General features: G+C 39.8%; 3 protein-coding genes across 5 annotated transcripts in view; 2 read left to right on the forward strand and 1 right to left on the reverse strand.

The window, feature by feature from the left end:
- Window positions 1-7,863, forward strand: part of si:ch211-153b23.7 (uncharacterized) — a 150,954-nt gene extending 143,091 nt beyond the window's left edge. Inside the window, exons 1-8 of one of the 3 annotated variants that reach the window (XM_054596924.1) lie at window positions 806-823; window positions 1,596-1,686; window positions 4,165-4,318; window positions 4,746-4,889; window positions 5,036-5,164; window positions 5,249-5,482; window positions 5,727-5,855; window positions 6,300-7,863. In XM_054596924.1, coding sequence (XP_054452899.1) covers window positions 808-823; window positions 1,596-1,686; window positions 4,165-4,318; window positions 4,746-4,889; window positions 5,036-5,164; window positions 5,249-5,482; window positions 5,727-5,855; window positions 6,300-6,527 — 1,125 coding nt within the window. In that variant the 5' untranslated portion in view covers window positions 806-807 and the 3' untranslated portion in view covers window positions 6,528-7,863. Of the gene's footprint in view, window positions 1-805; window positions 824-1,595; window positions 1,687-4,164; window positions 4,319-4,745; window positions 4,890-5,035; window positions 5,165-5,248; window positions 5,483-5,726; window positions 5,856-6,299 lie in introns of those variants that run through there. The other 2 variants (XM_054596922.1, XM_054596923.1) reach the window with 2 other exon arrangements.
- A 2,863-nt stretch (window positions 7,864-10,726) lies between these two features.
- si:ch211-153b23.5 (uncharacterized protein LOC321177 homolog) lies at window positions 10,727-12,489 on the reverse strand. The gene is made up of 5 exons (XM_054597627.1): window positions 12,410-12,489; window positions 11,864-11,976; window positions 11,457-11,628; window positions 11,164-11,365; window positions 10,727-11,074 (listed from the first exon to the last, which is right to left on the reverse strand). The coding sequence occupies exons 2-5, from the start codon at window positions 11,969-11,971 to the stop codon at window positions 10,882-10,884; spliced, it is 675 nt and encodes a 224-aa protein (XP_054453602.1). The 5' UTR covers window positions 11,972-11,976; window positions 12,410-12,489; the 3' UTR covers window positions 10,727-10,881.
- A 642-nt stretch (window positions 12,490-13,131) lies between these two features.
- si:ch211-153b23.4 (uncharacterized protein LOC335392 homolog) lies at window positions 13,132-17,705 on the forward strand. Its single transcript, XM_054598070.1, has 9 exons — window positions 13,132-13,183; window positions 13,662-13,775; window positions 13,890-15,563; window positions 15,662-15,761; window positions 15,851-15,999; window positions 16,123-16,235; window positions 16,315-16,404; window positions 16,497-16,619; window positions 16,717-17,705. The coding sequence occupies exons 1-9, from the start codon at window positions 13,132-13,134 to the stop codon at window positions 16,921-16,923; spliced, it is 2,622 nt and encodes an 873-aa protein (XP_054454045.1). The 3' UTR covers window positions 16,924-17,705.
- Window positions 17,706-26,220: the final 8,515 nt, after the last annotated feature.

Raw genomic sequence — 26,220 nt, forward strand, 5'->3', positions numbered from 1 at the left:
ATACTGCCTACTAAATTAACAATTAAGTACGCCATTGCCAGCACACTGTTCATACTGAAGTAAACTCAAGAAATACTCACTTTGCTGCATCACATAACGTTGCCAGTCTGAGCTCCTGTTGAATATCACAAATTTAAACAATATAACCACTTTATTGTAATAATTTTCCAGTATTATTTTAAGGCAAGTTAAAATTATTAAATATTGAATGGCAGTTGAGTATGTTGTAGTAAACTCAGATCGCAAAGTCAGGAATTTTTGCTAATCGAGGCTGGATTCGGCATTTCTGACTTTTAAGTCTTGTCAAGGCAAACATTTTGCCTAATTCACATGGGATGGAAGACACCATAATATATAAAACATAAAAAATGTAACAATTATTTTTTCAATAACATACTGTATAAAAATGTATTTTAATATAAATAACAACTATAACCTTAAATGTATCATGAGCAAGAGCTTTTTCTTATCTTTCATGCATTCTCCAAGCATAATTTAAATGTTATGTACGTAAATATCCAACTCAGTTTTAGTGCTTCAACCACGATGAAAAAACATCTTTCTATGTTTTTATCTTAACTACACAGAATATTATCCGGTTCCTAGAGAAGAGATGCTGACAAGTTTCACTTACAAAGGAAGCAGGAGAGTTGTTTCTATTTACCTTTGACCTCTCAACATACTGTAAACTATATCAGCTGTAGAGCAGGATATTTACATCTGGGCCACTGCACTACATATCCTCTTCCATGTTGTACCTCTTTCTCTAGTGGCCTTGACTCTCTTTGACTCAACTGTTGGAGGAGAATGTGTAGCAAACGAGGTTGGCAAATTAATTTCCTTGGTGTTAATAAAAGACAGCTTAGCCTGACTAAGAGGAACATAATTACAAAATTTCTTTAATTTACTTGATTGCCCCTTGGATGAACATGGGATTTCCTAATTAACCTGCTGCAGCCCACTTCCCTCAATCCCAATAATGAGCAGACTAGTGAATGCAATCATCCTGACCCTATTATTATTTGTCATGAATAAATGTATGTGTCACTATCATCATCAATTACATGTTCTGCAATTATGCATATCTATGCAGCTCCCCTGCTATTAGCTCTTCCCTGAATTCCTCATTTAAAAACACAAAATGGCAACTCGGCTATCAGGCAACAGCCTCCTAACTAACACACTACACATACACACACTTCCTACACAGAGTGGAGTTTCCCAGATTCTCTAAATGACGCCAAAACAACATGTCAACTGTGTAAACATTATTAAAAAATATGTATAATACATTAATTCAATTCACAACAGTGGGACAGTCCCTCTTGAAAGAAAAGCTGAAACAGTTGTCAGTCACTTCCTATTCTCATAACTGTGCATCATGTGGCTCAAAGTCTCTGCTACTTCCTCATTAGCTATGTATCTATACTGACGACAGTATTGACTTTCAAACACATCCTCAGCAGACAAACTTTGGCTCGTGTGTAGAGCAGCATTTTTGTTTTATTTCACACTTTATGAAGATTTGAACATTTTAACGATCATGGATGGAGATGTGTTGTCTTTGTCGTCTTCCTTATCCCTATCATCATCAGGAGCGGCAGGAACCCAGAAAGATACCTCAACAAAGAACGACAGCAGCCTCCCTCAGAGTCAACAGGATCACAAATCAACTGAAGAATTATGGTACGTATGTTTCACATTTCTAAATTACAGGGTGAATAAAAAAAACAGCAACATATTATAGTATAATCTTTATAAATGTAATATAACAACTCAACCAACTACAGCCATGAACACCTCTCTGAGTGAGTGTGAACAAATGTTAAACATTATACAGTAAATATAACGTAGTATTTATTGTAGGAATATTGTATTGTATTAAATTCTAGAAACATTTTGTAATCTACATTATGGATGAATTATATTTCTCATCATGTTTACAGAGATAGTTGATTATAGTCTAATGAGAGGAAGAATAAAGGGTGACCGCGGAGTTTCCCATGAGGTCATGAAGATGGAACATTCAGTTCGTCATTTCACAACATTGATACTCATCATGTTTTAAAATCATATATCATATAAAAATGCTTTAATAATGATATCAATTATATAATGTCAAGCCATCAACCTGAAGTTAGCTTTGGTCTCTTCTTTCATGGTTGGTCTCTTCTTTCATGGCTCTTAATGTGGGCACACTTGGTAAATGTCGTGACCACACTACCTACACAAATGATTAGTCTGCCTTAAAATAACCATGTTGAAATACTGAAACTGCACACTTCTCTCCTCTGTAAGGGGATCTGACTGTGGCCATCGACCAGTAACACACAGAGGCCTATCTAGAGTGATATTTCTCAGGTTTGCCACAAGCTAGAAGGAAAGATAATATATCTCTCTTTATCATATGCCATGACAGTGAATTATTATATTGCTGCTGGAAGCAGTGGCATTTTGATGTCCTTCCAAGGCGGCATACAATTGAAAACTTTGTGAAACTGGGTCAGACAGTGTGTATCGGCTGTCAGTGAGGCTGTAAGAGAAAAGGCTCTGGATCAGAGCGACATGGACCATGGTGTGTTCCCACTAGGATGGCTGAATACACAGAGCTGACTTGCCAAGGCAGGGTATTGGGCATGGGTATGTTAGCGTGTTGTGCTCATACTGGCCACAAAAAAAAACATTTCATGTGTATTATTTCCTCTTCTGACTTCATCCTACACTTCCCAAATTGCAGAACTGTTATTTTTGTGTGGCTAATTATCTCATTAGTGGCAATAAAGACCCTTCACTAAAGATTCCTGCATTGTTGAACTTGATGACAGATGGTACAGAGGGCAGATTTGTACAAATGTTTTCACTCTGGGTTAACTTATCTATTATGTACTTTTTAATTATCTGATAAGACTATGTAGTTTTCACACAAATCGCAGTGTATCTTGAAATACAACTTCATTTTATAAAGAACATAACCTTGACTAGGATAATACCTTTCTGAAAAGTACTCCTTTCAGAAAATATGAAATCCCCTTGTCCTTGATAGCCTCACATAGCCTCACATTGTTAAGAGGCTTTTTATGCCAAAAAGCCCCTAAATATGCCAATTTCCTTGCTTGCTGAGAATTGGATAAGCAGTTAATATCACTGTCATGTCTTTACATACAAAATATGAAGCTACAGCCAGCAGTCGATTGGCTTAGCTTAGCCTCAGCACCTCTAAACCTCACTAATTAAAACATCATATTTCATTAAACTTAAACATAATCAAAGCACCCATTTGTACTTCCTTTAATACAACTCTCTAAAATTTTGTAACACTGGTTTTCACATAGCAGAACATTGTGCGTAAGTGGAAGAAAGTGCTACTACAGTATGTATGTGTGAAGTAGCCCTGGGGGCTACATTCAGAGTTGTATGTTCTTCCATGAGCATGCGGATCCCCCCAGGCTTGAGATGTCCTCTACATCCCTGTCAGATATGCCTTTTAGACAAGACTTCACAGCAGGGCTGCTGGAAAGGAAACTAGTTTGGCGGCTGTGGCACATGAGGTAGAGCGCTTGTCCCGTAACCACAAGGTTGGTGGTTCAAACCCCTCTACCGGCAACATGCCGAGGTGTCCTTGAGCAAGACACCTAACCCCAAGTTGCTCCCCGGGCGCTTCATTGCAGCCCACTGCTCCTCCGGGATGGGTTAAATGCAGAGAAATAATTTCCCCATTGTGGGACTAATAAAGGATTGATTATTATTATTATTATTATAGTTTGATTATTACTCTTTCCAAATAGTGGTTCAATAGAAATAAACATTTTGCAGGGTTATCACCCATATTGTTTCCAGGGGCTATTGATATGCAAAGACATCTGATAGTAAACAGAGGTTCTGATTGGCTCGGATGCAGAGAAATGCATCACTCTGTGCGTGTGTGTCTGAGTTTCTTGAGTGCATAATGTGACTGCATGCATGTGTGTGCGTGGGTGTGCATAATAGCTTCGATTCAATTCTCTGTAAGTGCACTCTGTGCGAGTGGGTGTTCAAAAGTACTCTGACGTTCTTTTGTGAGCACATGTGTTTGCTTATTAATGGAAATCCTCTGCTAATGCTCTTCATCATGACTTTATTTATGGCACATTTTCTCTGTAACTGCATCTGTGTGTTGGTGTGCAGGACAGAGGATGTGAGTCCCGTGGGTGGCAGCAGGCTGTTGTCCACTGAGGAGCAGGTCACTCTGATCACTGAGAGTATGACTGTCACCTCCACCGACCAGGAGAAACTGCTGCTGCTCAACAAGAACACTGAGCTCCGCAGAGTCAACAAAGAGGTACAACATCCCCTTAAAACTGTGCAGATTCTCTACAGGACCACATTAGTATTGCTGATGTTGGCATTTAGTCCTCTCTGAAAACCAGAGGAGGACTGTGGGCGTTGTGAAAACTGCTGCTTAGCAGCGTGAAGAATCATCGTTAAACTTACACAACCTTTGCTTCTTGATTTTAATTAGATGCTGCTTAATAAAAAGAGAATGAGGGAAATGAGAAATGATTCTGTTAACGGTTGTAAACTGTGATGTATTTTGAATGCGTTGTGTCGTGTTTCACCTCACTGACCTAAATCTACTCCCTTATACCTACATTGTTGTCAGGACAGGCTGGGAATGACAACAGTAATGATGGAATGACTGCTGATATCGATGGCTGTAGTGGAGGCCATGGCACTGATGATGTTGTGATGATGATGGTGTGTTACAGCTGATGAAGCTGAATGAGGACTGGGACCAGGTGTACCGCAGTGCCACGCTGGGTCTCCAGCACAGAGTGGAGGCGTTGGAGCTGGAGAACGCTGCCATCAAACAGCTCAACAGCAGACTGTTGCTCAAAGTCGAGCACCAGCAGGTAAACAAGCAACAGTTCTTTAAGTGTGGATACAGCTTATGGGTGAAATTCCTAAACGGTGAGATATGGCTTAGGAGGTATTGATGGTGGAAGATTATGGATGTGGTTTATGTGTGTGAGGTTGTATGCTTTGTTTGGGTTTGCAGAGTGCAAAGGAGTACTATGAGAAGGCGTTGATGCAGGAGCTGAAGAAGAACCAGGAGCTGTATGAATACATCAGGTTGATGGAAAGCAGGATGCACCACCCAGACAGAGACTGCACACCTGCCAAACAGGTATTATACCTGTCGGTGGAAAAGTCTCTCATGAGTTATGACTTGTATTTGGTTAATCATTTTTTCTAAATATCTTTATTATAGGGCAGCTTCAGTGCTGTGACTGGCCCCACCACTAATCCTCCAGTAGATCCCAACCTGTCACCCAGTCACGCCTCTGGATACAACCACTCATCCTCCCTTTTCACAGCTTCTTCCAGCCCAGAGGCAGGGCGGCAGGGAAAAAGCCAAAGTAGAAGTACCCCACTGGGAGCACTGCCAGACTCCCATCAAGAAGTGCAGGATCTAAAAAAGCAGCTTGAGGCACTGCAATGTCAGGTGGGATGCTCTCTTCAGCACAGCATCAAAACATTTTCCCATTCCTGATGTGATGAAAGCAAAACTGGAGTCAGCTCACTGTTGCCAGGGAAAGATTTGCTTAATGCTTAAACTTGAATGAGACAGTAAAGTGCACCACCAAGTGGTGGCTTGGTGCTGTATCTCACAGGAAGTAAGAAGTATCTGCAGATCACAAGATATGGCTTTGTTATTGGCTCACTGCCATATTGATGTCTTGTGTCAGCAGACCCAGATATATGAAGCAGAGTATCAGACAGAGCATGACGACCACAAACACACACTCCAGGAGAACCGGAGGCTGAGGAAGAAGAGGGAGGACACGCGCCAACAGGTGGCACTACTACAAGAGCAGGTAGTGTTTTGATGCTCTCTACAGTACACATGCACACAAATGCACACCCTGCCTTAAGCACACGCTCACAGATATACACATGCACATTCATACAGAATGATACATTATTTAAACATAAATGAGGTATGATCTATGAGCAAGTGGTGTATTGGTTGAATGTACTAGATTATACGTGTCTGGCTAATGCAATAGCATGTTAAACATACTGTATTAACCACATGATATAAAATAAAGTCTAATTTAAATAAAAAATAAAAAACCTTGATTAGATATTTCACAGCTCCACATCTCCTTCCAGGGTTTAAAATAACCTATTTTGACAATATATGGTGATGAACCAACTTATTGCTGATTCCTGAAATTCTTTGGATGGGTTTTTCAATGGAATCTCATGTTATTTTTGATGATTTTGTCTTACTGTCTGTGGTTATGACATTGTTACAGCTCAAGGTTTATGAGGATGACTTCCGCCGGGAGCGGTCGGACAAACAGATGTTGCAGCGGCTGTTGCTGAAGAAAACGGCTCCAAACAAGGACCCTGTGCTAATCCACCGCTGCAATAATGAGCAGCAGCCACCAGGAGGAGACAAGAGGACACAGAGTGGAGAGAAAAGAAAACAGCACCACCCACTCTGCCCCAAGCACCCGAACAGGGACAAAGAGTCAGACTGAGGGTCGGAAACTATATATCATTTTTTTGTCGTCCTTCATACTCACTGACAGCACTTATATCGGATTAATAAGAACTCCATAATGTTTATGGAAAAAGACCAACATCAGGAAATCTGAGATCAAATTAATTGTTTGTCCGTTTAGGGTTCTGCTTTCTACCCTTTATAATAAATACATTGTTTAAATGTGCAATCCTTACCATAACAGAAAAAGTTGCCAATTTCGGTACCTATATATCATTAATATATCTAATATACGTCCTTTGATATATCTCTTTTCTTATCTTTTTCTTCATTGGTAATATTTTGTTTACTCTGACTTTGATTTCTATCAAAGACACATAACAAATATGTAAATATATAAAAAATAATACAAATAAATGATAATAACCGCTAATGCTGGGTGATTGTTACCTGCTTCAACGTCTCTGCGTCAGAAAGGGTTATCTGGCTTATTTCTAATAACAGTTTAATCATATCTTCCTTATGTGGTGCTTTACTTTAATGTATGTACAATAATTTCCTCTCAAATGACTTGGCTCACTAAAACAGCCACATCCACATTAAAAGTCAATGACATCAGAATGTCAGACAAGGAAGCTTGTTTTGGGTGAGTTTCCCCCAGAGCAGCTGTTAAGGAGCAGACGGTTGCCTCTGGAGTGTTTTGCAGAGTTGATGTTTGCTTTGACACTGAAGGAAGCTGTACGGTTTACTGCTGCTGTTTCCTGTTCACTGGTTCCTATCTGAACTGAAACTATTGACACACAACAGAGATGGCCACCAGGCAATCAGGGGGTTCCCGTCTGTAAATCAGTCACCCAGCCTCCTGTTTGTTAAACACAACACAACACAACATAAAGTGCATTTTATGAAGCAGTCTTATGAATGACAGCATGCATCAGCAGCTAGGAGACTAAATAAACCCATGAGGACACCAAGAGGTTGCATCATATGTTTCTGGTCACTGTGGCAGAAGTTAAATTGTGGATTCTGCTGTTTATTGACCACACACTGACAATGATCTACGGCCTCAAACATGGTTATTACACAGTTTCAGAGAAGGAAGTTGACAACTTGTTTGTGCGTTGCTAAGTATCTTCCTCCTTCCCTGTTTATTAATCAAAATGTCAACGGAAAATAAATAAGTTAGGTACTATATAAAAAGTATTAGGTGGTTAATGGGGGTTAGATAGGAGTTTGTATTATTATACGTTTTTTAAACATTTATTAAACATATACTTTCATTTTGTATTTTCTGCAAATACCATACCAGGATCTTTTATCTTTTATAGCAGTTCTTCATTGCTATCAGCTTTTTTAGGAATGTTGTATACAGTGCTCACTTTTTTTGTATGTATTTTAAGCAATTCTTTTTTATTCACTCTAGTCTGCAAGAGCCTTTAAGCCTGGCCCTACTCACTCACAGGCAGCAGTTACAGGCTTAACGTTTTGCAGCTCTTTATTCAAATCACAGTAGCTAATTTTTCACTCTTTTGTTATACTTGCCATTGATATATAATTCTGAGATATTGGGTTGAAGGTATTGCAGTTTTCTAGTATCTATTTATATTGCAGAGAGCCCAAAGCAAAAACCAATTATAATGCACTTGAGGGCCTTGATTTGAAAAAAAAAAAGAAAAAGAAAAAAGTAATATTCAGCCCCCTTCCCACCCCATTTGTTCTTTTTGTGATCAAACTTTTATCATCTTTTTACAACACACATATGTCTACTGATATTCTTATTTATTCTTATATATAAACAGAAAAAAAAGATTAAAAAAGGAAAAACTGAACTAATAATAACATTGATGTTGATTTTCCCTTCTGATATTCATTCCCCCATTCTACACTCCTACCTCCTGACAAGGAAGAGAAAAGTTTAATACAAGGCGGTGATTACTGGGAAAGACTGTGTGACAGAGTAATTAGTAACCGGGAACTGAAGTATCGTTCATTTCAGACTGGACCAAAGATAATAGAGAGCTCCAAAAATAGCCTATTGTGTCTGTAAATCACTGATTTACTGTTAACTCATGACATCAGTCCTTTATATGGAGATAACACAAGACCGGCATATAGCTCCCGAAAAGAAAGGTTACTTTAGTCAGAAATGTCTTTGAATGGCCCTCCACACCTGGATTAATGCGAAGGCAGTGTGCGTCACAGAGTCATGGGTTTTCCCTGTGAATTAAATTGTTTTTAAGAATGTTAGAATGTAACAAATTAAGTGGAGTTTCCAGCAGGTGCTCTGTGCTCTGTATAGTCGTTCCACAGAGGAGCTTGTCAGCCTCCAGAGACAAGACTCACAGGGAGAGGAAGAGAAGACTAAACACCAGTAATGTATGGAGACAATAAAACTGAAAAAGGTAGTAGTAAGTGTAGTCGTTTTGTGTGTGTGTATGTGTGTGTGAATAACCTATTTATAAAGAAATTGCATGTAACAGCACCTGTAAACTGTGTGGTCGAGCTATATTGGTCTCAGGGCAGGAAGAACAAGGTGCAACAAAACTAAATGTGGTTAGATGTTTTTTCCATCAGGCCAGCTGGGCAGGCCAGGCTTTCTTTTTATGTCTGCATGAAGTAAAATTCAACTTGTCTCCAAAACTAGTTGGAAAACATAACGTTAGACGGACCATCCAGCCACATGTAGAGAAGCTCATCACGGCTTTCCACAAAGCCGGAAAGCCGTGATGAGCTTCTCTACATGTGGCTGGATGGTGAACTCCTTGTTCTTCACTGCCCAGTCACTCAGGTTCTTCGCCACACCAAAGCCTCCTGAATGAGAGCACACAGCGGAGGCCTCATGGATCTCTGTGCCGTCATAAACTCCACAGCCTGAGAGAATAACTGCAACACGCTTTGCCATGGTTCCTTTAAACAAACACATATAAGGCACATACATTTATCTAGTGTTTATATCCCCTATTTGTTCCCTATCAATCATGAAGAGCACTGCTCCTGAGCCACATGATGCACCCGTTTACAAAAAAAATGCACAGAGCCAGGGGAAGGAGGAGTAGCTGCTGTTGCCAGGATACACTGCTAACACCTAGGTTAAGTTACAGGAAGAGGCCAAAGCCTGCTGCGCAAGACTCCACTGGTATAAATTAATGTGCATTGCTGTGAAAACAATATGTTCCAGACACTTTTTAAGCATTTCATAATTTCCCTTATGCATTTTTCAATGCTTCTTTGCATTTTCTTACCTCAATATTCTTACTCTGAAGAGTAAGTAAAATCAAGCTATAAACCTTGCCGTTATCCTGGATTCTGACATACATTTCAATTGAATAGCCCAGACTTGACATGATGCTGACTACTTTCTAATTCAAGATGAAGACTTGCATATTAGTGCTTTTAATGAGTTTGTTTTATTGTTTTTATTCTGTGTGCTTTTTATTGTTTGTTCGATAGTTTTTTATTGTTTTACTCTGTGTGCTTGTGTTTGCTTGCTTTAATAGTTTTTTTATCATTTTATCGACCTATCATTTTCTTGTGCTTTACCTGTTTAATCTTTAAAGCACTTTGAGTAGTCTTCAGGTATGACATTTGCTTTATAAATACATTTGCCTTGCCTTGGTTGGACCTTAACTTAAAAAAAAACAGCATAAAAGCTTTATTTATTTTACTCCAACCAAAGACTATAAAAAAGCTCTTTGATTTATATCAACGTTGAATAAAACATATATACATTTAACTGTTTTAAACTGTTTTTAAGTATACCCAAATATCAATTGTATTTTCAAAATACAAAGACACTGAGCAGTCGGTGAATTTCAATTCATCCCAGTCCATTTAGTTTCTGCAAAAATATGGAGGACATCGTGACATCTTTGATGAATAAGAATAGGTTTTCCTGTTTTTGGTTAACAGTAATCAATTGATTCTTGTGGAAGCAATAATGAATAAAAGTTTTAACAATACCATAAGCAACAACAGCTCCTGCTTGGCTAACATAATGTAAAGGTTGAGGTCACATGGATCTCTGCCTGGACAATATCTTGAAACTTGGCCTACAGAGACAGAAGGTGGGCGGAAAAATGATCTGCCCTGTTAAACAAACCAGTGAAGACTCTTCCATGTTCGGTACAAACACAATACATTATATATGAGTATTTGAGCCTATTATCCTTAAGTATTTATGTCTTTCATTGTTTGTTTGTTTGTTTGTTTTTGATAAAGAAGAAAATTGCAAAAATTGAAATTTGTTGAGTTGACTTTTATTGAAAATCTCCAAACACATTGATGATACAACATCAGAAAAATGCTTATACATATATATTTAAAATTTAGTTCAGAAAATCACAATTGGTTTTCAAGTAAATATAAGCATCCAGTATATAATTAGAGACTTCTTAAGCCAGTTTCAGTGTCTCTTTAACCATGACTCCTATTCCATCAAAAACGTTATGAATGGGAGCATTGCACATGAATGCAGAGGTGGTGACCAGTTTATTTTTGACATCAACGTGTGCTTTCTCCACATCCGTGTTGACATGTTTGCAGCCCATCTCCTTCACAGTGCCCGCTGTCTGAGCATACGGCCACCTAACGATGAGAAGAGAAGGAAAGTTAGAACAGTAGAACTGTGTATTTTTACTATGTATATACTGGTTATGATAAACTATGTCACACACTTTTCACACTCTTTGTCCTGTCCCACAGTGAGCTCACAGCCAGGCATGATTTTGGCGGCGAGGATGGGGGACATGCAGCACATGCCCATCGGCTTTCCGGCTTTGTGGAAAGCCGTGATGAGCTTCTCTACATGTGGCTGGATGGTGAACTCCTTGTTCTTCACTGCCCAGTCACTCAGGTTCTTCGCCACACCAAAGCCTCCTGAATGAGAGCACACAGGATTTGTTAAGAATGTCCCAGTTTGGAGAATAATTGACTCAATGGCATTTATTGATGGCTGGTTCAGCCGTACCTGGGATGATGACGGCATCAAATGCTGAAACATCTAACTTGGCTAGATCGGTGATGTCACCCCTGGCGATGCGAGCACTTTCCTGCAGGATGTTTCTTTTCTCCTCTGTAGGTTTCCCCTCACAGTGATTAACAACATGCATCTGATCTGCATTCGGAGCAAACATCTGCACCTGAAATGAAGCACGTAAAACTTAGCCTCTGAAGCCAAGGACTATAGGATCTACTTAGAGTTGTTATTGAGGCCATTTATATATTAGTGGGTCAGGTTTATTTCAATGCTCTATTATTGCTAAATAAAAAGATAGAAACGTATACATGATTGCTGCAAAGCCCCTCTTAATGGGACTGAATCCAGAAATGTTACATAAAATAACAGTAATAAGTTTACTTCTGAGCTTTTCTTACTTTTGCTCCAGCTCGACTCAGATGGACGAGGACAGCGGAGGCCTCATGGATCTCTGTGCCGTCATAAACTCCACAGCCTGAGAGAATAACTGCAACACGCTTTGCCATGGTTCCTTTAAACAAACACATATAAGGCACATATATTTATCTAGTGTTTATATCCCCTATTTGTTCCCTATCAATCCTGAAGAGCTCCTGAGCCACATGATGCACCTGTTTACAAAAAAAATGCACAGAGCCAGGGGATGGAGGAGTAGCTGCTGTTGCCAGGTTACACTGCTAACACCTAGGTTAAGTTACAGGAAGAGGCCAAAGCCTGCTGCGCAAGACTCCACTGGTATAAATGAATGTGCATTGCTGTGAAAACAATATGTTCCAGACACTTTTTAAGCATTTCATAACTTCCCTTATGCATTTTTTAATGCTTCTTTGCATTTTATCAATACATTGCTGAAAAAAATCAACATGTTTGTTCCTAAAATATTAGACGAAAAACATTGATTAAGTTCAGATATCAGAGATGAAGACAATGTAGCCAGATCTCACCTTGTAATGTGCAGTAGGCGGCCCAGATGTGATGGTCGAGCTGTTCAGCGAAGGTGTGCCGGCTTAACTCTGAAGAAGACTCTTTATAGTCCTGCCTGCCTCTCTGTCTCCTCCCACAACCTGCTGAAAGGTAACCTGTCGTCATGGCCAGCTTTGGAGATAAAGTGCTGAATCATTCCTCTCAGTAACTTAGTTTTCAATGAACAATAAGTGAAGTAATGAGGGAACTAAATTACATGATTAGTTTGTTTTACTGGGTTGTATTCAATCACCTGTGTTTTAAAGTTATTTGATTATAAAAATAAATATAGAATATTTTGATAGATAACGATTCATTCATTTTTATGACTAGGATAAATAAACATTTAAATAATAATAACAGGTCCTTTGAGTGTAATATGAATGTCAGTCCTGTCGTTATTTGCATTTTATGACGCATAGTTGGAGGAAAAAGATTAATCTCGAAACATAAGTCATTAAATGTGATGTTTATATGTTACTGGCTGTTTAGTGGTCAAAAACTACAGGTGAAATGATCGCATTTGGGTAACACAGGAACAAAATGTGTCAAAAACACCAGCCTTAACTTCCTCGTTCATAACAAAGGTGTTTCCTTTGGTGCTGCCCTTCTCGTTTACTCAATTTTTCTGCGTGCCGCTGACGTCACCCGAAACTTTAGACTATAAAGTTCAGCCTTCAGGATTCAGGAATCAACTCCGACCATGGCTCAACACTCACTGCATGATTCCATCGGCATCCTGGGCATCTCTGGCGGTAAGATTTTAATTGCAAAAGCTAGTGATTTTTTTTTTTTTTTAATTAACATTTTCGGCGTTTGTAGGCTACTAAGCATTTATTTTAACATTACTTATTATTATGAAACTGACATCCTCCTTGATTTTAAAAAGTGTGATGTAGCCTATGCGTTTTGGAATGAGTAGCACAACACAAATATCAGATTTGTATTAAGAAACAAATAACATGTTATGTATTGTGTAGTGTACCAAAAAAATAAAGTGACACATTTTTAAAAACATGTTGACGTTTTAAGCTATAGATACTAAAGCTGAAATCTTCAGAAGAGCATACTGCCTAGGTTAGAAAGCAACTTTGTTCTTTAAACTTATCATACCAAATGCTTTTCTTAAAATAAATGTAATCGTGCTATAGAGGGGGCAAAATCACATCTAACTTTTCATCAAACAATAATAATATTAATTTGGGATAAAAAAAAATGTTTTCTTACTTATAGGTTCTCTCCTGCTTTTGGTAACCAACTATGCCAGCTCACCTGAAAAAGACTTCATCCCCCATACTGCACTGGGGATTCTGCTCCTCATCATTGCAGTCCTCTTAGCTTATGCAGGTTGGATTTGATTAATGCTTATCACAATATTGAATTCATTCATTTGTAGTATTAATTGATTTGTCTTTGTTAGTTTAACTCATATCCCGTCCTCTGTTTTCACCTGTATCTTAGGTATCTCTCGCAGTCTGTCCCACGCCCAGCTGTTTTCATCTCTGTGTCTGACTGTCTCGGCCCTGTGGTGTGGTTCAGGTCTGGTGTACATCCTGGTGGGGCAGGCGGTGCTGCCACCTACAGAGCTGAGATCCTCTCTGGTCCCGGGCCTAGCAGCATTTACCTTAGCCCTGCTTGTCATAGGCTGCGTAGCAGTTGTAGCAAAGGAAGCAGTTCTATTTCTCATAGCTTTCGGCATAAGTTTAGCATGTGCCCATCAAATCGCCGGTTTGTCAGCTTCAGGTTTTGGTCTGTCGGCAACAGCTGCCAACTACCTTCTTGTCTGTCTGGTGGGTGTTTACTTTGGTTTTGGACGTCTGCTCTCCAGCATCACTCATGGTAGAGCGGAGCCTCCAGGAACCGACCTTAGGAGAGAAGCCGAGCTGAGAGTAGAGCGGAACCAGGGGTGTGGTGATGCAGTATCAGTGGGTCTGGTCATGAACTTGCTGTCCGCCTCTGTGTTAGCCTGTCCTCTGTTAGGTGTGGTCCCCCAGCTTTCCACCGGCCACGTCCCCTGGCTGTGGACAGCAGGAGTCTTCCAGCTTGGCATGTGTGTCCTCTTCTACCGGGCCATGGACACACTGGCTGCCACGTTTTACGGCTTCACCGCTCTACTGAAATTTGCAGAGGGCTACAGCGCTCTCCTATCATCCTCAGTTCAGCCTTTCTCCCCCGTTCCCTTCCCCGTTGTCTTCTCTGTGCTTTTCTCCATCCTGGCTCTGTTCAGTTGTCAGAAGAGCTTGCTAGAGGGGGTCTACCAGTTATTCTTTGCAGCTTATTGTATCGCCATTGCAGCCCAGCCTCAAGGCTTCTTCCAAGGAGGCACTCAGGGTGTTCAGGGAGCTATATTTGTGTTCTCTGCCGCCATGCTTTTTATTACCACATTCAATATGGTTTCCACGACAATGATTCCTACGGGGCGGGGATATTTCAAAGCTTTAGTAACCAGGATGCAGGGTCTTACTCTCAGAGCCCATGATAAAGATCTACATGTACCTCACCTGGGCTACTCCAAGTATGCTGATGCAGAGGTGTTAGGCCACGCCTGTAATGTGCTGGCTGCTTTTGCCATAACAGCCACAGTTGGTGACGTAAATCCTTTGTCTGTGCTGGTTCTGCCCTGGGTGGTGGTGGCTGGAGGGGCACTCCAGCTGCTTTGTGGGTTAGTAGCTTTTGCTCGAGGGAAAACCTTTGAGAGCACAGTTTTTATTTTTTATGGGGTGATGTGGGCAGTGTGGGGTTTAACACGATACGGCGGCCTGTGTGGTGAAACCCGAAGCTTAAATGTGGCTGTCGGGATCATTAGCTTCATGCTGTTTAACTGTTTAGTGACAGCTGCAGCGCTGTTCCTAAGTGTCGCTTGGTTTGTTTACGCCCTCACCTTCCAGCTCATCCTCATTAGCTTCCTGCTGGATGCAGTAGGTGAACTGCCTTATGGTTATGACATAGGAGTCACCATTATTTTTGGCCTTGTCAGTTTTTATTGTTTCCTGGCAAACATTTTTAATAGCACCTTCCAGTCCCCGCTGATCCCCTTAGGAAAACCTCTAGTCAAGCTAAGTGGGGTTGGGGGAGGCGCAGATATCTGTCCACATTTACCAGCCCGCAAGTCTACGTCTGTTCACAAGATTGCGGGTGAGAATGTGAAAAATAATTGAATGTTGATTTTTAAAAATACATAGTTGTTTGTATACTTGATATAAGTGTCATTTTTCTTATTCTTCCATCTGCAGAAATCATGAAAAATGGTGGCATATGTGGAATGCCTACTGACACCGTCTATGTGCTGGTGGCTGCTTGCAACAGGCCCGACGCAGTTGTTAAAGCTTACAAGTGAGTTTCCATTTTCATGAGAGTGCAATTATCTGCATTCATCTATTGATTTAATTTCTTTACTCTCTAATTGCTGTGCTTGACTTCAGGGTGAAGAAGCAGGCGCAGGACCGCCCCATGTCCCTGTGGATCTCCTCCATCAAACAGTTGGAGCCGGTGCGACACCTGCTGAGCCCTCTGCTCCTTGACTTCATGGAGGCTGCGTGGCCCTCCTCCATTAGCATGGTTATACCCAGAGGTAGGTGTGGGTTTATGGATGTACATTTGTACGAGTAACATTTTGTACGTGTGTATGTATGGGTGCCTCACTTTACATGATGGGGGTTTTGTGAGATTCATATTAGTTGCTTGGCTTAAACAGGCCCATGGATGGACACCTTTGGTTTAGGAGACGCTGCCAAACACATAGGGACTCCACAAAGCATTGCAATCAGAAACCCAGACTGTTCTGTGGCCACGCATCTCATTAATCTGGTAAGGGCTGTGGAATTAATTGCTATAAAGGGAGTGAAACTAGTCACTTTAGTAAATACAAGAATGTTTTTTCTTGTAGGTGGGGCCTGTTGCTGTAACTTCAGCCAACCCTACAGGCGAGGCAGACACAACTCACCACAATCAAGTTTACGCCAAGCTGGGAAAAAAGGTAAGGACACTATTTCAGTGAGTGTAATGAATACAAGAGGCACTGGTGTTTTTGTTCTTGCAGCAAACAACATATGCCTTTTGTTCGGTTAGGTGGATGGAGTGTTATGTGACGGACCATCTCCAGAGAATATTGCATCTACTGTGGTTGACTGCACTAAGATTGAAACAGGGCATATTGGTTTCTTCAGAGTGGGTCTCATTCCTAAATCCAAGGTAATATCCCTTCCTGTTTTACTCATTATAAATACACAATTTCAGTTTAGTGTATGCTTACGCTGATACCTGCTGCTTTTGTTTTTGTACTTTGAAGGTTCTTCATATCTTTGAGGAGGTTCAGAAGCAGCACAAACATGGGCAGACAAATCCTGCTTTTGAATATGAACTGCATCTGTCAGATACACAAATGGACAAAAGCTCAGGAGAAGACGACACAGGAGAGTTGGGGAGAGATAGAGGAAAATCAACACTGTCTAAAGTATCACTGGAACAAAGCCCAGTCCTCAGAAATGGGTCATAGTATCAATACACTGCTTGTGAAAATGATGCCAAATGTAACATAACTCAGATTCATTACACACATAGGAAACGTAATAGCTGCCACACTGTTATTTGAGGAGGTCTCAGGTTCCACTGCACAGGGACAACCCCACAAGCTGTTCATGTGCTGGTGTTTTATGACGAGCAAACTGATATATTTATTTTGTTTAATTGGTTATCTGAATGTTGCATATTCGTTTGAAAATATGCATACAGGCTCTAATGCACTGTCACTTGTAATATGACTAGCTGGGTAACTAACTTTAATTTGTGTTTTGTACTGTATGTCATATATTTAAAATTTCAATTGTCTATTTTTCTGGTAATCTTAGTCTTTAAGATGCATGGATGTATTGTATATACTTTTTCATGATGAGATATACATTCAATTATTTCCAAAAGCGGCTGCTAGTATTTATACAATACTATTTGAATATATTATTATTATTAACTGTGTTTAACTGTATACTATGAAAAGATACTCATTATAACATTTACAGATCACTGCCCGAAATGAAAGTTACCTGACTGCACTATAACTGTGCATTAAGGGCAATATTATTTAAAAATGTAAACAAGTATAGGCATAATGAAACATAGCCATAAGTATACAAGTATATATTACTAACTTAAACTCTCAATGAGTTTTATTCAAAAAAGGAGATCAAGCCCATTCAAAAGACTTTTTCATATTGTCTGCTCATTTCTATTTCAAGCACTTTCGTTAGCAAGGTATCATATAGTCAAGAAAAAAAAAAAAAAAGTAGAAAATAAATATGAAAAAAATGTGTGTTGGAATAAAGAATCACATATGTTTATCCAATAATGTCTGATGATGCCTTACTTGTGTGGAAAATGTCTCAATATGAAAAAAAAACAACAACTTTGCAACAGGTTTTGCACAGAATTGTGATCATTGTATAGGGTATATGTCAGTTGACCCAGTAGTTGTTGTCAATGATGAACAGGACTTGAGAAAAAACACTTTACTATTCCCGAAAGATTTGTGTTTTCAGGGTAAAATGAAATCAAGCTTAACGTAAATTCAGTCAGGATGACTATCTTTACGCTTCTTGTCATTCATGATCCCAGTCACTCTCTCCACGTGACTACTCAATCAGCTGATTATGGGTGTCACTTAAAGTTAACCAACCAGAGTCTGCCACGGTTTCCTTAAGCCAATCACATCGTTCAACGACTCATTACATCACCACCACCAGTGTCTGGACTCCAGGGGGGATTGTACCTGTCTGATCTCAGCATCACTGAGATCAGACTCATCGCCATGGAGTCCAATCGTCAAAGACTTTGCAATATTAATTTCATATGTGTAATAAATTGTTCAATTTTATTGAAGTCTCTCCTGATTGAAATATATCGATTTTCCTCTTGTTGTTCATCCTATTGTGTAAAAATCATTAAAATCTTTCCACACTGGAATCTCCTTACATCAGGTTACAGGTTTTTTTTATCGTCATTGTATATCACAGTGTTTTGCAAGTTTCTGGCAGTTTGTAGTCCCATTTGCTACATACGAAAAACAAACAAAAAATGCAAAACTGAACTTTATGGTGAAGTCAGGAGGATAAATGAAGTAGTCTCAAGGAGCCGCTCTCAATTCTGTTGGTAAAGCAGCTTCTTTATCTCTCGACAGACAGCAGCAGGGTGAACAAGCTGTGGCTGAGGTGGGTATTGTCTTTTAATATCCTTTGAACTCTTCGCAGGCACCTCTTCTCACCAATATCACAGATTCTCGGTAGATAGTAGCTTCCTTTGCAGAATGTGGTACTCAAGCCCAGAGGGCTAAATTAACCAATCAGTTTCATGGGGTAAATTGTGTTTGATGCTGAACTGAATGAAACTTTAAGCTTTGTATCTCCTCATGTAGAAATCAATGCGTGACACTGTAGGAAAACACTGCTGTTTCCTGATTATTATGTATGTCATTATTATGTATGTCTCTTTTCCTGAAAATATTTACTTACCCTTGCTGGATTAATAATTAATACTCTCGCACTTGATAAATAAAAAAAACTTTTTACCAGGAATCACAGTGAGGCACTAAGAACCAAGCAGGCCAGTGGAGAGTTTCATTAACTCGTTACTTTCTTACTTTAGGAGTCATTGAGTTAACAGGCTGTCTGAACTCCACAGTGTGCCCTTTTCACATTGTTAACCACAGTGACTCAAAACCTGTGGTGCAGAATAAAAGGACATCTGCACACAGGGCCTAAGACTATAACATCTCACAACAGGGTTCATGTCAGACAAGGTTTGTGTATTTACATGGATATGTAACGGCGCTCATTATATATGCATCAATACTTGTGTCTGTGTTGACTGTCCAACCAGCTCTTCCCTTTTCAGACTGTGTGCTGATATGTTTAAATGCCACCAGAGCATATTGTTCTATGCTTGCTTACAATCTAAACATTGTGCTTGTACCAGTACTATCCCTCCTTGAGGATTTGCATGAAAAAATAACACTCAAGACTATGAATGTTTATAATTCAAATCCTTCAAAGTATTTTTATTATCTTTATCTTTGAAGCCTTATAAGCTTGTGGAATGGGTTAATGTGTTACTGAATCACATATGTTTAACAGTTTTCTTTTTTACCAGTCTTCCTGGTAATGGGTTAATATGTAACCACTTTTGTGGTGACGATTGGGGGAAAATTCTAAGTTTATTTTATAGATATCTTTGAGGGGCCTTTTTATAGGGTGTGTCAGGAACAGTTTCATTGTTTAACATTTATAACTTTTTAAAGTTATTTTAAAGTGATAAATAAGGAAAATAAAATGCATTGCTTTAAGAAGATTTTTTTTTATTACATTTTGAAATGATGTGACTGAGGGTTTTTATTATATGATTATATGATGCAGAATATATTCTGTTTTGAACACATATTTTGTTATCTCATTAAGCACTAAATAACAAATTTTAGTATAGTATGTCGAAGAAAAAGTTGTTAAAAAAGTCATAGTATAGCTTGTTGAAAAAAGTCATAAAGGTACAGTATAGTTTGTTGAAAAAAGTCGTAGTATAGTATGTCGAAAAAAGTAATACTATAGTATGATGAACACATATTTTGTTATCTCATTAAGCTCTAAATAACACATTTTTCAAAGTCATAGTATAGTATGTCGAAGAAAAAGTTGTTAAAAAAGTCATAGTATAGCATGCTGAAAAAAGTCCGAAAAAAGTCATAGTATAGCTTGTTGAAAAAAGTCATACAATAGTATGTCGAAAAAAGTCATAGTATAGCATGTCGAAAAAAGTCATACAATAGTATGTCGAAAAAAGTCATAGTATAGCATGTCGAAAGAAGTCATAGAACAGTCATACTATAGTATGTCGAAAAAAGTCATAGAAAAGTCATACTATAGTATGTCGAAAAAAGTCATTAAAAAAATCATAGTATAGCATGTCACTATAGTATGTCGAAAAAAGCCATAGTATAGCATGTCGAAAAAAGTCATAGAAAAGTCATACTATAGTATGTCGAAAAAAGTCATAGTATAGCATGTCGAAAAAAGTCAACTATAGTATGTCGAAAAAAGTCATTAAAAAAATCATAGTATAGCATGTCACTATAGTATGTCGAAAAAAGCCATAGTATAGCATGTCGAAAAAAGTCATAGAAAAGTCATACTATAGTATGTCGAAAAAAGTCATAGTATAGCATGTCGAAAAAAGTCAACTATAGTATGTCGAAAAAAGTCATTAAAAAAATCATAGTATAGCATGTCACTATAGTATGTCGAAAAAAGCCATAGTATAGCATGTCGAAAAAAGTCATAGAAAAGTCATACTATAGTATGTCGAAAAAAGTCATAGTATAGCTTGTTGAAAAAAGTCATAGTATAGCATGTCGAAAAAAGTCATACTATAGTATGTCGAAAAAAGTCATAGCATGTCGAAGAAAAAGTCGTTAAAAAAGGCATAGTATAGTATGTCGAAGAAAAAGTCGTTAAAAAAGTCATAGTATAGCTTGTTGAAAAAAATTAATAAAGTTGTAGTATAGCTTGTTGAAAAAAGTCATAGTATAGTATATCAAAAAGTCATTAAAAAGTCATGGTATAGCATGTTGAAAAAAATTAATAAAGTTGTAGTATAGCTTGTTGAAAAAAGTCATAGTATAGTATATCAAAAAGTCATTAAAAAGTCATGGTATAGCATGTCGAAAAAAGTAATACTATAGTATGATGAAAAAGTCGTAAAAATGTCATAGTATAGCTTGTTGAAAAAAGTCATAAAAAAGTAATTATATAGCATGTTGAAAATAGTCATAAAAAAGTCATAGTATAGCGTGTCAAAAAATGTCATATTATAGTATGTCGAAAAAAGTCATAAAACAGTCATAGTATAGTATGTCGAAAAAGTCATAGTATAGTATGTCGAAGAAAGTCATAGATATATGTAATTTGAACTGTCGAAGGGTTATTCTTTGGAGCAGAGTTTCCATCCATCCATCCATCTCCTTCCACTTATCCGGGGCCGGGTCGCGGGGGCAGCAAGCTAAGGAGGGTCCTCCAGACGTCCTTCTCCCCAGCAACACTTTCCAGCTCCTCCTGGGGAACCCCGAGGCGTTCCCAGGCCAGACGAGATACATAATCTCTCCAGCGTGTTCTGGGTCTACCCCGGGGGCCTCTTACCAGTTGGACGTGCCTGGAAAACCTCTTAAGGGAGGCGTCCAGGAGGCATCCTGATCAGATGCCCGAGCCACCTCAGCTGGCCCCTTTCGACGCGAAGGAGCAGCGGCTCTACTCCGAGCTCCCTCCGGATGTCTGAGCTCCTCACCCTATCTCTAAGGCTGAGCCCAGCCACCCTACGAAGGAAGCTCATTTCGGCCGCTTGTATTCGCGATTCTCATTCTTTCGGTCACTACCCAAAGCTCATGACCATAGGTGAGGGTTGGAACATAGATGGACTGGTAAATCGAGAGCTTTGCCTTTCGGCTCAGCTCCTTCTTCACCAAAACGGTCCAGTACAACGCCCGCATCACTGCTGACGCTGCACCGAACCGCCTGTCCATCTCCCGCTCCATTTTACCCTCACTCGTGAATAAGATCCCGAGATACTTGAACTCCCTCGCTTGGGGCAGTGACTCACTCCCAACCCAGAGGGTGCAATCCACCGTTTTCCGGAAGAGAACCATGGCCTCAGACTTGGAGGTACTGACTCTCATCCCGACCGCTTCACACTCGGCTGTGAACCGTCCCAGTGCGTGCTGAAGGTCACGTTCTGAAGAAGCCAACAGAACCACATCATCTGCAAAAAGCAGGGATGCGATTCTGAGGTCCCCAAACCGGAAACTCTCCTCCCCCCGGCTGCGCCTTGAAATCCTGTCCATGAAAATCACAAACAGGATTGGTGACAATGGGCAGCCCTGGCGGAGGCCAACACGCACTGGGAACAAGCTCGACTTTGTGCCGAGTATCCGGACACAGCTCTCACTTTGGTCATACAAGGACCGAATGGCTCGTAGTAACGAACCAGGTACCCCATATTCCCGCAGTACCCCCACAGGACTCCCCGAGGGACACGGTCGAAGGCCTTCTCCAAGTCCACAAAACACATGTAGACTGGATGAGCAAACTCCCATGCACCCCCCAACAGACCTGCAAGGGTAAAGAGTTGGTCCGCTGTTCCACGTCCAGGACGGAATCCGCATTGCTCCTCCTGAATCCGAGGTTCGACAATCGGACGGAGCCTCCTTTCCAGCACCCTGGAGTAAACTTTCCCGGGGAGGCTGAGCAGTGTGATACCCCTATAATTGGAGCACACTCTCCGGTCCCCCTTTTTGAAAATGGGAACCACCACCCCGGTCTGCCACTCCACAGGCACTGTACCCGACTTCCACGTGACAGTGAAGAGACGTGTCAACCAAGACAGCCCAACAATGTCCAGAGCCTTTAGCATCTCCGGTCGAATCTCATCCACTCCTGGCGCTTTGCCGCTGAAGAGCTTTTTAACTACCTCAACGACCTCCGCCAGGCATATGGACGAGTCTTCCCCTGAGTCTTCAGACTCTGCCTCTTCCACAGAGGACGTGTTGGTCGGGTTCAGGAGTTCCTCAAAGTGTTCTTTCCACCGCTCAACAATATCCCCAGTCCGGGTCTGCAGTTCTCCCCCCCTACTGAGCACAGCCTGAGAAAAGCCCTGTTTCCCCTTTCTGAGTCGTCTCACGGTTCGCCAGAACTTCCTTGAGGCCATTCGAAAGTCCTTCTTCATGGCCTCGCCGAACTCCTCCCACACCCGGGTATTTGCCTCATCAACCGCCGCAGCTGCAGCCCTTCTGGCCAATCGGTACCTGCCTGCTGATTCAGGAGACCCCTCAGCCAACCAAGCCCGAAAGGCCTCCTTCTTCAGCTTGACGGCCTCCTTCACCGCTGGTGCTGGAGCGTTGAAGTCTCCCAGAAGAACTATGGAGTCCCCAGTCGGCGCCCTTTCCAGAACACCACCCAAGGACTCCAAGAAGGCCGCGTACTCCGAACTGCCGTTTGGTGCATAGGCACAAACAACAGTCAGAGACTTTCCTCCTGCGATTCGCAGTCGCAGAGAGGCGACCCTCTCGTTCTCCGGGGAGAACTCCAGAACAGCGGCGCTCAGCCGGGGGCTTGTGAGTATCCCCACACCCGCCCGGCGCCTCTCACCCTGGGCAACTCTGGAAAAGGAAAAAGTCCAGCCCCTCTCCAGGAGTTTGGTTCCAGAACCGGTGCTATGCGTGGAGGTGAGCCCAACTATATCTAGTTGGTAGCGTTCCACCTCCCGCACCAGCTCCGGTTCCTTCCCCGCCAGAGAGGTGACATTCCATGTCCCTAGAGCTAGTCTGTGATGCCGGGGGTCAGCACGCCCAGGTTTCCGCCCCAGCCTGCCGCCCAGCTCACATTGCACCCGACCCCAATGCCTATCCCTGCGGGTGGTGGGCCCACAGGGTGGGAGCAGAGTTTTCAACGTGTTATTGATGTCAATCAAGTCAAATCCAGTGGATCAAGTTGCTGAGCTTTGTTTGTAAACCACCCACTATGAAAATGTACACAATGAAATGAACAGAGAAAACAAGCAATGGAATTGAACCCTGAAACAACAAATCTTCAGGAAGAGCCTGAAACTTTAGCTTCTTATACAAAATCATTTCTATGTATGGGAATTTTCCGCATATTCATAATGACACCATTTCCAACCAATGCATCCAAAACACCTTTAACGATGAGACACAATGATTCTCACCTGTTTTTAAGAATCACAGCACTTTATAAAAACAACCTATGAGCATAATGACATCACACATGAATGATTTGAAACATATGTATATTTCAGGGTGTTATTATGACAGGACTTAAACTAATTTTGCATTTGTTTTGTTTTTTTGCAGTTTTCGACAGTGGAAGAAATGAAAGCCGCTGCTCCTAATTACTTTGCGCCATTGATGTTTGCTTGTGAAAAAGTGGGGGCTTTGTAAGGACTGTTGGTTAAGATGGTGACAAATCCCCCTAATTCAAGTGGGCCTGGTGTTCCCAGCCTAAAAGCAAGGTGCTTTTACTCATGCTCTCCCCGCAATCTGCTCGCTCTGCTTCTCACACCGCCTCCCTCTTCTGTCCTACAGGTACACTGCCAGTTGTTTGAGGACTTTCCATTTTATCTTTTATGCACCTTCCAACCCCCCTTACACTATCTCCTCTTTCATGCACACTTTACACTTCTAATTGCAATGATATTTATTATCTGCATCTGGTCAATGTCCAGTTATGTATATAATTAATTTACTTTTGTTGAAACAATTACTTTTAGGAGTAGCACGTTAAAAAAGCTTTTTAAAAAGTCATAGTTTTGCATGTAGAAAAAAGGCATAGTATGTATTTATCAAAAAATGTATAATATAGTATTTTGAAAAAAAAAAAAAAAAAAATGAGTTATGAAAAAAGTCCGAGTATTTTATGTCAGAAGAGGCAAAATATAATATGTCGAAACAAAGTCAAAACAAGGATAGTCGAGTTTGTAGGAAACAATAGGAAAAATAAGAAGTCAAAAAAGTCAAAAAAAGTAATTGTATACTATATTGGAAAAGATCTGAGAATTAGATTTCGAGTATAGTATGTTGAATAAAAAGTCATTAGAATAGTCGTAGTATAGCTTTTTGATAAAAGTCATAAAGTTATAGTATAGCTTGTCATACTATAGTATGTCGAAAAAAGTCATAAAAAAGTCAAAGTATAGCTTGTTGAAAAAAGTCATAGTATAGCATGTCGAAAAAAGTCATACTATAGTATGTCGAAAAAAAGTCATAGTATAGCATGTCGAAAAAAGTCATAGTATAGCATGTCGAAAAAAGTCATACTATAGTATGTCGAAAAAAAAGTCATAAAAAAGACAAAGTATAGCATGCTGAAAAAGTCCTAAAAAGTCATAGAATAGCTTGTTGAAAAAAGTCATAGTATAGCATGTCGAAAAAATCATACTATAGTATGTCGAAAAAATCATACTATAGTATGTCGAAAAAAGTCATAGTATAGCATGTCGAAAAAAGTCATACTATAGTATGTCAAAAAAAGTCATACTATAGTATGTCGAAAAAAGTCATTAAAAAAATCATAGTATAACATGTCAAAAAAATTCATATTATAGTATGTCGAAAGAAGTCATAAAACAGTCATACTATAGTATGTCGAAAAAAAAGTCCTAAAAAAGTCAAAGTATAGCATGCTGAAAAAAGTCCTAAAAAAGTCATAGTATAGCTTGTTGAAAAAAGTCATAGTATAGCATGTTGAATAAAGTCATACTATTGTAAGTCGAAAAAAGTCATAGTATAGCATGTTGAAAAAAGTCATACTATAGTATGTCGAAAAAAGTCATACTACAAGTATCTCGAAAAAAGTCATTAAAAACATCATAGTATAACATGTCAAAAAATGTCATATTATAGTATGTCGAAAAAAGTCATAAAAATGTCACAGTATAGCTTGTTGAAAAAAGTCATAGTATAGCATGTTGAAGAAAGTCATACTATAGTATGTCGAAAAAAAGTCATACTATAGTATGTCGAAAAAAGTCATAGTATAGCATGTCGAAAAAAGTCATTAAAAAAATCATAGTATAACATGTCAAAAAATGTCATATTATAGTATGTCGAAAGAAGTCATAAAACAGTCATACTATAGTATGTCGAAAAAAGTCATACTATAAGTATGTCGAAAAAAGTCATTAAAAAAATCATAGTATAACATGTCAAAAAATGTCATTTTATAGTATGTCAAAAGAAGTCATAGAACAG

The sequence above is a fragment of the Anoplopoma fimbria genome, chromosome 4 (assembly GCF_027596085.1).
Source record: "Anoplopoma fimbria isolate UVic2021 breed Golden Eagle Sablefish chromosome 4, Afim_UVic_2022, whole genome shotgun sequence".
In the NCBI taxonomy this organism is placed as follows: Eukaryota; Metazoa; Chordata; class Actinopteri; order Perciformes; family Anoplopomatidae; genus Anoplopoma; species Anoplopoma fimbria.

Bases quoted from the DNA above. Each gene is read 5' to 3' on its own strand.
- si:ch211-153b23.4 (XM_054598070.1), top strand. From the start codon at position 13,132: ATGGCTCAACACTCACTGCATGATTCCATCGGCATCCTGGGCATCTCT. The intron at 13,776-13,889 runs GTTGGATTTGAT...CCTGTATCTTAG, and splicing joins AGTCCTCTTAGCTTATGCAG to GTATCTCTCGCAGTCTGTCC. The intron at 16,620-16,716 runs GTAATATCCCTT...TGTACTTTGAAG, and splicing joins GTCTCATTCCTAAATCCAAG to GTTCTTCATATCTTTGAGGA.
- si:ch211-153b23.5 (XM_054597627.1), bottom strand. From the start codon at position 11,971: ATGGCAAAGCGTGTTGCAGTTATTCTCTCAGGCTGTGGAGTTTATGAC. The intron at 11,629-11,863 runs GTAAGAAAAGCT...GCTTCATTTCAG, and splicing joins TGAGTCGAGCTGGAGCAAAA to GTGCAGATGTTTGCTCCGAA. The intron at 11,075-11,163 runs GTGTGTGACATA...TCTCATCGTTAG, and splicing joins CAGGACAAAGAGTGTGAAAA to GTGGCCGTATGCTCAGACAG.